The 10961-nt window shown below is 56.1% G+C and overlaps 1 protein-coding gene across 21 annotated transcripts in view; it reads left to right on the plus strand.

The window, feature by feature from the left end:
• Positions 1–10961, plus strand: part of CACNA1C (calcium voltage-gated channel subunit alpha1 C) — a 551559-nt gene that overhangs the window by 525164 nt on the left and 15434 nt on the right. For all 21 annotated transcript variants that reach the window (XM_057556043.1, XM_057556040.1, XM_057556042.1 and 18 more), the window contains 7 exons: positions 1266–1431; positions 1993–2120; positions 2761–2857; positions 3174–3276; positions 7679–7780; positions 9833–9960; positions 10303–10437. In XM_057556043.1, the coding sequence (XP_057412026.1) occupies positions 1266–1431; positions 1993–2120; positions 2761–2857; positions 3174–3276; positions 7679–7780; positions 9833–9960; positions 10303–10437 (859 nt within the window). The remainder of the gene's footprint in view (positions 1–1265; positions 1432–1992; positions 2121–2760; positions 2858–3173; positions 3277–7678; positions 7781–9832; positions 9961–10302; positions 10438–10961) is intronic.

Consider the following 10961-nt stretch of genomic DNA (forward strand, 5'->3'; position numbering starts at 1 on the left):
ATCATTTTACACCCATCATATGAGCAACCTTTTTTTAAATTTATTTATTTATTTTTGGCTGCTTTGGGTCTTTGTTGCTGTGCGCGGGCTTTCTCTAGTTGTGGCGAGCGGGGGCTACTCTTCGTTGTGGTGCACAGGCTTCTCATTGTGGTGGCTTCTCTTGTCGCAGAGCACGGGCTCTAGGTGCATGGGCTTCAGTAGTTGTGGCTCGTGGGCTCTAGAGCGCAAGCTCAGTAGTTGTGGCGCACGGGCACAGTTGGTCCGCGGCATGTGGGATCTTCCCGGACCAGGGCTCTAACCCATGTCCCCTGCATTGGCAGGCGGATTCTTAACCACTGCGCCACCAGGAAAGTCCGAGCAACATTTTTTAAAATTCACTAATACCAAGAGTTGACAAGTCTAAATTCAGAATAGAAAAGTGGTTGTGGGGGGCGGGCATGGGATGGGGAGGGGCTGGTAAAAGGGCACAAACTGTCAGCCATAAGGTGGATGAGGTCCGTGGTCTAACCTATAACGTGGTGACCATAGTTAATGACACTGATCGTATCACTGAAACTTGCTAAGACAGTAGAACTTAAATGTTCTCGCCAAAAAAAAGAAAAGAAAAAATTTTTTAAATCTGTGAGGGGATGGATGTGTTAATTAGGTGGGAATACTCCTTTCACAATGTGCACATCAATCAAATCATCATGATCTACGCTCTAGCTTGCAGTTTTATTTGTCTATTCTGCCTCAATAAAGCTGAGGAAAGAGCTGCCAAGTCTGTAGGGCAGTGATGCCAGGAGCGCCAATTGGGCAGACCCTTGGAGAACAAGGAGCGTCCGGTACGGTGAGGACACACCTGCCGTCCACTGGCAACTCCCCCCCGAAGCAGGCGTCTGACTGCCCTGTGTGGTGACTGCAGGCCCCTTCGTGACAGCAAGACAGCAAAGAAAGGAAAAGCCTTAACAGGGCGGTGGGGTTTTTTAATGGTATACTCAGAGGATCTGCTACAAAGGATGAATGAACCAGAGCTAAAATGTATCCAAATGGCTAAATCTCAAAACTTAACATGGATTGCAAAAGGAGGGACTTTGCAGAAAAGGTACAGTTTGTTATCTCTCACAGAAAATTTTCAGACATTCAAAACAATGCCGTACGTTTTCCTATGTGGTGGATGTATCAGCGCTGGGGGGCTGACAAACCCCAGACTCAGTTTAGCGGTTCCCCCCGGGGAGGAGAGGGAGGGGCCTTGTGAGCCGCTCTGGGGCGTGGTCTCTCACCAGGTGCGCCACCGGGGAGGCGTGGCAGGACATCATGCTGGCCTGCATGCCAGGCAAGAAGTGCGCCCCCGAGTCGGAACCGGGCAGCAGCGCCGAGGGGGAGACGCCCTGTGGCAGCAGCTTCGCTGTCTTCTACTTCATCAGCTTCTACATGCTCTGCGCCTTTCTGGTGAGCCGGGCGGGACCCGCGGCCTTGGGTGACAAACATGCAGTCCAGGGCCAGCCGCGCCCTGCGTCTCTGCAGCTCACGCTCGGGGGTGCCCCGTCGGGGAGGCCGGCCTGGAGGGCTTCGTCCCTGGGATGGTCCAGCCACACTGGAGGGAGGGGGTGAAGCTGGACCAGAGCGAGCTCAGCCAGCATCCTTCTCGTCCGTTCTCAGCTCTTGTCGTGGTGGCGTCGTCCCTGAGGACAGGGGGCCACTTAAACATTTCTGGCACTTTGATGAGGAGCAAGGGAAGGGTGGTGGACAGTCACCCCCATCCCTGGCAGCCCCGCCTGGCAGCTGGGTGTGAGGGAAGCTGCCAGCCCACAGGTGGGGTTCACCTGCACAAGCCCAAGGGGAGCTGGGTCAGGTCCTCATCCAAGAGAGCCACGTTCCAGGGGCCGGTGTTTTCAGTGGTGCCACGTGGGTGGTCTTCAGAAACACTGGCTTCTGCCGTGCGTGGCCTGCTAACCATGTGTCCTGGAAGGGCCTCCGAGGGCATCTCCCCGCGCTCTCTGTTCTCCGCAGATCATCAACCTCTTCGTAGCCGTCATCATGGACAACTTTGACTACCTGACAAGGGACTGGTCCATCCTGGGTCCCCACCATCTGGACGAATTTAAGAGAATCTGGGCGGAGTATGATCCTGAAGCCAAGTAAGTCCCCAGAGGGAAACCCAGTCCCCAAAGCCGCAAGAGGATTGTGTGACCACACCTGTGGAAGGGGGGCAAGACGGGTTAGCACTGGGTGGGTCCACAGCAAACACTGAACTGCGCAGGACACAGGGGTCAAGGGTCAGGGCCAGCAACAGGAGGCCTCTGGCTGAGTCCAGAGCACGCCTGCTGTTTTCAGCTGAACAGGACAGGAGGGCCTAGTGTTGGAATAACTCGGGTAGGTACTCGAGTCAGGATGTCCGGGGCCAGGCAGATCCTGCCTGCCTTTCTGCCATAGGTCCATCAATCCAGCCACCACGTTTGGTTGACACTCTGGAAATGCTTTTTGGTCAGACAGTTAGTTCATTGAAGCAGGAGTAATACTGAGAATTTCGTTGCCTACTAAAATCCCTTCCACCTTGAACATAGCACTGATGCAAAATTGCTCCGTAAAAACCTAAACGTGTATATACTGGTTTGGGAGTTTTGCTGTGCAATTCTGCAACTTAGCACCAGTTTCATCACTCGGGTCCAGCCGTGGAGAGTTCCTTCTGCAGGGGGATCCCCCGCCCTGGGTGCCTGAGTCCTGGGCTACTGGCCGAGACCACCGCACTGACCTTCCCCCCACTCCTGCCTCTTCTAGGGGTCGCATCAAACACCTGGACGTGGTGACCCTGCTCCGGAGGATTCAGCCGCCCCTGGGCTTTGGGAAGCTGTGCCCTCACCGCGTGGCTTGCAAAGTAAGAGATGAGCTGGGCTCGTGGGAGACACGATATGGGAGGGAAGATGCCTCTTGTGACCTTGGTCAGGACGTCAAGCCTCTACGGGGATGAGGACAGTATTTTATGAGCCTAAAGAAAGGAGCCAGAGCCAGAATAGGCGTTAGGGGTCCTTCCCACTGTGCATTCTCAGACTCTGAAGGAAACACGGGGTGACACACGCACACGCATTTCAAGGCCCCCCCACCCCACTTCAGCATCCTCCTGCCTCGGGGGTTCTGCGGGAGGGTCCTTTGGGAACCGGCTGCTGTGATGACCAGCTCCGCCCCTTCCCCAGCGCCTGGTCTCCATGAACATGCCCCTGAACAGCGATGGGACGGTCATGTTCAACGCCACCCTGTTTGCCCTGGTCCGGACGGCCCTGAGGATCAAAACGGAAGGTAAGGTCGTCCGGGGGCCCCGGGAGAGCCACCGGGAGACCTAGTGGACCAGCCGGAGCCCAGCTCGGCTCCTGCGGCGTGTCAGAGCCTCAGCCCGCGGTAACTGTCACCTCTGGGGATATTAGCGGTACCCGGTCTGCTCGTGTGCCCTTTGCTCCTTGAATGGCCTCCTTGCCCGTAGTTCTTAGAGCTCGTCCTGGGTGACACCTCGAAGTCCTTGGGTGTAGTTCAGAGAGCAGGAGGTGAGTGTTACCTGAAGCGGGGCTGAGCCCCATCACAGTGGGGTTTCACTGGCTGCGAGTGGGTCTCAAGTGTTCAACTCTCCTTGCAAGCTAAACTCCTGTGTCGGTCGGGAAGGGGTCAGAGCGGACGTGGTGACTGGGGCTGAGGTCGGCCCTCGCCCGCCTGCATGCAGGTGCTCAGCCAGCCGGCAGGTGGGGGTCAGAGCCTCTGTGCTCCCTCAGGGCCCCGTGCTCCTCATACGGGGCTCCCTCACGTGGGGGGGGGGGCGTGCTCCCCCGTGTTGCCTGGCGGGAGGGGACGTCTTCCAGGTTGTACGACAGGGACCTGTGGCCAGCAGCTTGGCTTCGATGACCCGCTGTCCTTACGGCTGATTGAACCGCTCTGCAAAGGCTACAGGTGCACCTGACGAGATGCAGCTGCTTCCCAAAAGCTCCCAGCCTCCTCCTGCGATTCGCGGATTTGGAGCTTGTTTGAGACGCTGAGTCCCAGCCCCAGCCCCGAACTCAGAATGTGCATCCTGCACCAGCCGCGGGGGATGCACGTGAGCAGAGTCTGAAACCCACCGGCACAGTAATTAGAGAAAACCCAGGTGGGACTGGCAGTGTCGCCTTTCCCTTCTGACGTTTGGATCTCAGAGCCTCAGGAGGCTGGAGCGCTGGGCGGGGCAACAGGGGACTGGACCCTGATACCGTGTGACGGTCAGCGAGTCTCTCTTTGCCTCAGTTTCTTCATTTGTAAAACGAGAAAGGCGGGGACGTGTGGAATTCAGTTCAGTGGACAAGCCAGGAGGTGCCTTCTCTCAGCTAAATCCTTTCAGAAAATAACAGAAACCTCCTAGATGAAGGAAAAGAACAGGGCCAGCAAGATGCATGTCAAAATAATGAGGTAATCTTAAAAAAAATTGTAAAAGTTCAAGTTCTGCTGCTGAACTAAAAAGAAACTAAGGCTGAAGAATATGCTCTCAGTAGCCAAGGCCATAACTCAACCTGAAACAGGTGTAAACAGACCTATTTCTGCCGACAAAAGGATGGAACACACATTTTGTGTACGCGTGTGTGTGACTAGGGGGAAACCTGGAAGGAAGTTTGCTAACATGTTAGCCTTGATTGTCGTGAGCGGTGGAATCAGCCGTGACTTCCCTTCACTTCCTTTACCTTCTTCCTTTACTTTTGTTACTTTCCAAATTTTCCACAATGACTATGGTTACAATTCCATCCAGGAGGGAAGGTTTTCTTTTTCAAGGAGGGAAGATAGAAAGACTCCTGGAAGGAACGTGTTGTGGTCCTTAAGTTTTGATGTAAAGTGAGGATATGAATTTTCATCCCGTGGAGGAACGAGAAACACTGACCTTGGAGCCAGGACTCAGCACCGTCAAGATGCTCGTCAGAGCAAACCAAGTCCCAGACAAAGAACCTTCAACCTTAGAGCCGGACACGCCCAGCCCATCCTGAGGAAACACTCTCCCGAGAGCAGGGGAGAAGCCAGCCGCGCGGGGACCAGTCAAGCCAAGAATTAAAGGAAACTTCAAACACACAGACATTTGTCTGCTGAGCAGCACGACCCCTGTAGCTCAGAATTCTGCATTGTTCACGTTAAATTCTGCTAGATGGGTAGATCTCATGTTCGGTGTTCTTACCACCATAAAATACAATTTAAAAACGAAAAAAGGGCAACTTCCCTGATGGTCCAGTGGTTAAGACTCCGCACTTCCACGCAGGGGGCACAGGTTCGATCCCTGGTCGGGGAACTAATATCCCGCATGCCACGCAGCACGGCCAAAGAAAAAAAGAAAAGACAAAAAGGATTAGTTCCCAAAGGGCCCACAATGTCAACTCGGGGCAAACCTTCATCAGAGACAAGCACCCTCCCCGCCTGCAACAAACGTGTTAAACTCCTAAGTCCGGGAGACAAAGGTGAGTTCTTAGAAGCAACTACAAAGAAACTGGAGAAAGCATCTAAATTTGGGAGGTCCTTACCCTTCAGACTGTGAGCTGAGATATTTGGAGAGAAATTAGCACCTGCTCCAGAGAACCAGCAATGTCCCAAGCCTGTCAACCCAGGATACAGAAGGAAGATGTCCTGAAACACTTAGATGACATGAAGCAAGGGTTATGAAGTTCAAGATTACGTAGATCACGGTGATAATGAATTAAGGCTTGGAGAAAAGTGACAGACCCTTTTGGTAGATGTGTCATTGCCCAGGTCTGTCGTAACAAATTATCACAAACTGGGGGCTTCAAACAACAGAAGTTCATTCTCTCACAGTCAGGAGGCCAGAAGTCTGAAGCCGAGGTGCCAGCGGTCCGCGGGGTGGGTTCCTCCGGAGGCGCGGAGGGGGTCTGTCCCGGCCTGTCCTGGCGGCTGGCGGTGAGGGCAGTGCTGGGCCCCCCAGGAACGTAGCTGGGTCTCTCCAGTCCCTGACTCCATCTCCCCCCGCCCCCCGCTGTCTTCTCTGAGCGTCTCTGGGCATCCCCTCCTCCTATGAGGACACCAGTCACATTGGATGAGCGTTGTCCCCTCCCCCAATGAGCACGCCCTCATCTCAGCTAATACACCTGCGAAGATTTCTACCTACAGGCCGCCTAAGGTTGCAGGTGGGTGTGAACGTGGGGGCACCGTTGAGCCCGCCACGGAAGACGAGTGTATCTGAGCGTCGTGTCAATCAGGGCTCCCGCTGCACATGTCGCGACCCGCCGGCCACCTCCCCGGCGCCGGCCTCTAAGCCTGCTGTGCTCGCCCGCTGCCGTGTCACCACCCACCCCAGCAGCTCCCGCTCTGAAGGTCTGGAGTCCAGCCGTGGGGCCTCCAGGCCAAAACCAGCCTGTTGACCCGGACATGTCCTCTTCCCGGGGCTCAGGGAAGAGTCCACCTCCGACTTGCTCAGGCTGGCGGCAGACTCACTCGCTGCAGATGCAGGACCGGCTCTCGGCTGTGCCCCCTCGGCCCCCGAGCTCCACACGAAGCCCTGCACCTGCCCTGCTCCCAGCCACGGAGGCCTCTCTTGTCTTTGGCCCCCGTCGCGAATTACTTTTGTTTGTTTGTTGCTTTGTGTGATTTTTTATTGAGTTGTAACTGACATGTAACATTACATTTGTTTCAGGTGAACAACATAGTGATCCCATATTTGTATTTATTGCAAAACAATCACCACAAGTCTGGTTAACATCCATCACCTCACATTACAATTTTTTTCTTGTGATGAGAACTTTTAAGATCTACTCTCTTAGCAACTTGCAAACATACAGTACAGTATTGTTAACTGTAGTCCCCATGCTGTACTTTACATCCTCAGGACATATTTATTTGATAACTGGGAGTTTGCCCCTGAGAACCCTCTCCTTGTGAAGAGCTAATCCACTCCTGGGATTGCTCAGGCCCCACTGGACAGCCTCCCCATCGTAAGGGCACATGTGCCGTATAACATAACCCGACCGCAGGGTAAGGCCCCGAGTTCACGGTCCCAGGGCCCATGCAGGGCGTGTGCTTGGTGGTGGTGGGAGAAAGCTGGGGGCGTGTTAGACCCAGCCCCCCAGTCCTCTCCTACGGCTGCGGGTCTCAGCTTTTCTCTCCCAGGGCTCTAAGGCCAGTATCCCAGAGGCGCACAGAGAGGCACCTAATTAAGCCTATTTTGCCAGTGGAGAAAGGAGACCCAGAGAAGCCCCCAACCTCAGGACCCCCTGTCTTCTGGTTTCTGCTTCCACGCCAAGGTTTTGCCACCTCCTCCCAGCAGGAGACTCCGCAAAGGGCTTTGACACAGAGGCCCCGAGCTTGGACGCTCCACGTGGGTCTGCAGGGGGGACCACACTTCCTTCCAGTCGCCCACGTTTCCCTGGCGGCCCAGGGGGAGCCCCTGTGGCCGTCCAGCTCGATCCAGCCCCAGCAGTCTCATGGGCCTCAGGGGCCCCCTTAAGGAGAAGCAGCAAGCGGGGTGCAGGGTTTCCCTGGCGGCCGAGCGGCAGGTGGGGAAGAAGGGGAGAGCGGCCAAGAGGGGACGGAGGTGGACAACGGGAACCCCGGGGGAGAAGATAATGGGGCTGACGGGTCAGAGCCATTGCGGGCAGAGCCCACGGGCCGCGGCCACCACTCCCACAGAAGGACCAGCCCTCGGGAGGCCCTCAGGGGCAGCTGGTCAGTCGGCCTTGCGTTTCCCTCCCCACAGGGAACCTGGAACAGGCCAACGAGGAGCTGCGGGCCATCATCAAGAAGATCTGGAAGCGGACCAGCATGAAGCTGCTGGACCAGGTGGTGCCGCCTGCGGGAGGTGAGTCACCCCACCCCGGGCGCGTGCGAGTCCTGAGTCCAGGCTGCGGGAGGCCTGCCCTTTCGGGCTGGAGCCTGGGCCAAGCCTGAGGTCACAGAGGAGGCCGAGCTAGGCCCCCCGATGCCTGGAGGTTTGGCAGAACTTCAAGGAAACTCTGCAAAGTAGAGCTTTCCCCATAACCTGCCGGGCTGGGTGCTCTAGGAATGATGGGGTCCTGAAGAAGGAGCACCCCGGGACGCCCCTTCCTGTTCCTCCCGGGGCAGTGTTTGTCGACTCTGTCAACTGTCCTCCGTATACAGTTGCCAAAGTGTGAGTACCACACTTCAATATGAAATATGTTAAAATCAAATGTTTTTCAATAAATAAATACTCAGGGGCAACTCAGGGGCCCGAATTTCTAGTTAACTGACCAAACGCTCGTCTGCACCCACTGTTATGAATAAGTTTGCATGTAAAGGAAACAAACAGTGTTGACATTGTTGACATTTTGCGTTTGTCTTTTTGAAGTAAGGGCTTATGGAATATCTTTAAATAAGCACAGACACCTCTGGGGCACACACGTGGGGTAAGTGCAGACTGATCACGGGGCCCAGCCCAGTGGGGATCACATTCACGGAGCAGTGCCATCAGGGACACAATTTTCTGAAATGTGAACCCTTCTTGCTCAGGTTGAAACAAAACAAAGTGGTCTTGCATCCACTTGAACAGCAGTTATATTCCTGGGAAACTGTGGAATATCACAGCCGTGCAGGTCCCACGTGGAGCCAAGTTAGGGTCTTAGCTCAGGTGGTTATAAGCGGCAGGTCCCCCCACAGACGTCTGGCATGACCTTGGCAGGGTGCAGAGGTAGTATTCGCTGTGCTTTTCGGGACACATCCAGAGCCACGCCATTAACGCCAGCAGCATCCCCAAAGCATGGTGACAATCGCGGTGACACTGAGGAAGTCCCATACATCCCCAAAACACTCCTTAAAAGGGGGTGCTACCCCTGACGAGACCCACCCCCGGAAGGAAGGCCGGCCTGGGGACGGGCACCACCCGGCCTGGCGTCACGCGCACCATGTCCCTTAATCCTCATCCCGGTTCTGTGACGCCTGCTCTAGGAGCTGGTTCTCAGCTGCTGAGTAGCTGACCCCGGGCTGGTGGTGAGAGCCCTGCGGATTCAGGACCCAGGTCCAAGGGGGCCACCCTTCCCACCAGGGCCAGTCTTCCCCGATTCATGGCAGACAGGGCTCGGGCATCCCCTCCCCGTGGGGCTGGGGCCCCTGCCGGCTGGACGGAAGGCAAGCAGCTGTGGTTTTGGCTATTCTCACGAGACAGCTAGGAGCAGGGGCGCCATCGCAGCCCGCAGATCCAACCCAGCAGCCTTCCCCAGGCCTTCCGCCCCGTCCTCCCCCAAGAACCGGAAGATGGGGCGGGGGGCTCCACGTGGGGCATGAACTGCTCCCCTCGGGGCCCCACTCGCTTCTCACCGCCCACTTCGTTCCCAAGACGGAGGCTGATTCTGTCTCGTGTCACTTGGGGACCAGCCCAGCCACGGGGTTAGAAAGCCCCAACCAAGATGGGAGGCCTGCACCCCTCCCACCAACCCCTCCCGCCAACCCTTAAGCAGAACGCTAGCCCTTAGGGGCCTGGGCGATCATCAGTGGGAACCTGGAGCTTCGGAATCAAAAAAAAAGTTTATCGACAAGGTCAGTTAAGGAAAAAATGCAAGGTGGGAAATCATTTGGACAATAGGCTACTTTTTCTGTGAAAAAAGAGGGGGTAGGAATATGTTTGCTTATTTGCAGGAAACATTTGCATAAAGAATCTCTGGGGAAATAAGAAACAAACGAGAATGGTTATCTGATAAGAGGTGGGGGGAGAGACTCTTCACTGTACACACACCTTTTTGTATATTTTTGTCTTTTTGAACCACGTGCATGGAGAGCCTCTTCCAAAAAGTTTAATTGAGAAAACTTAAGAAGGCGTGGATGCTGAAAAAAGGTCCCTGACGCCTGGCCAAGCCCCGCTGTTTACGCCCTGTTCACCCTGTCTTCCCTTTGCTCTCAGATGACGAGGTCACGGTGGGCAAGTTTTACGCTACTTTCCTGATCCAAGAGTATTTCCGGAAATTCAAGAAGCGCAAAGAGCAGGGCCTGGTGGGCAAGCCCTCCCAGAGGAACGCCCTGTCGCTGCAGGTGAGGGGTCCTTGCCCCCCCGGGGGACCTGGCACCCTCCTCTCGCCTCTTCCAGGTCCGGGGCTCTCACGGGCTGGCTGAAGGCGGGTCCCTTCCTGAGGGCCCTGAGCCTTCCCCAAGGTGGATGCTGCAGGGGTGACCCTCCCCTCCTGTGGCCTCGCAGCCCTCAGAGCTCAGGGAGTTGGCCAGGGGGTCTGCTGACGCCCCCGAAACAGCCCCTCCCAATGTGCCTTCATCCCCCGTGGACCTCCGGAGGCTGGCCTGCTGCGGGGAGAAGCACAGGGGCGGGTGGGTGGCAGTTGGGGCACCAGGGCCCTCACGCATCGTCCCCCTGGGCTCCAGGCTGGTCTGCGCACCCTGCATGACCTCGGGCCCGAGATCCGCCGGGCCATCTCCGGGGACCTGACCGCCGAAGAGGAGCTGGACAAGGCCATGAAGGAGGCTGTGTCCGCCGCCTCGGAAGATGACATCTTCAGGGTAGGGGGGTGCCCCGGCCGCGGTCTTCAGCCTCTGTAGAGCTGGGTTTGGAGCGGAAGGGTGGGCTGGCGTCCTGAGTCCAGGGAGGAAGCCCTGAGTCTTCAGCAGAGCCCCAGCTCCCCGCCCCCAGCCCCTCCCCCCAGCCCTCTCCCATCCCTCCACCTCATCCAAGCCTGGTCCTTCTCAAGCCGGGGCTCCAGGACCGGCAGCTCACAGAGCATCACTGGCCCTTGGAGAAGGCGGGAGGGAGCCGTTTTCCTGAGGAAATGCTTTTTAGGAGACGGTTCTACATTACACATTGCAAAGTGCTGGCCTTTGGGCCACATCGAATCCACAGACCTATTTTGTTTGCCAACATTGGAAAATCTGGCACGTTCAAATAAAAATCTAGACTTCTAGCCTCTCTTGAAAAAAACAGAAGATGTGCGGTATCAGGCAGCAGAGGTCTGGAAGCCAGTGGTGATCTTGACTTAGACCATGAGGTCTCCATGCCCCAAAGCCCCCTCCGGCCTCCTCTCTCCCCT

Source organism: Balaenoptera acutorostrata, chromosome 11, assembly GCF_949987535.1.
Source record: "Balaenoptera acutorostrata chromosome 11, mBalAcu1.1, whole genome shotgun sequence".
Classification (NCBI taxonomy): domain Eukaryota; kingdom Metazoa; phylum Chordata; class Mammalia; order Artiodactyla; family Balaenopteridae; genus Balaenoptera; species Balaenoptera acutorostrata.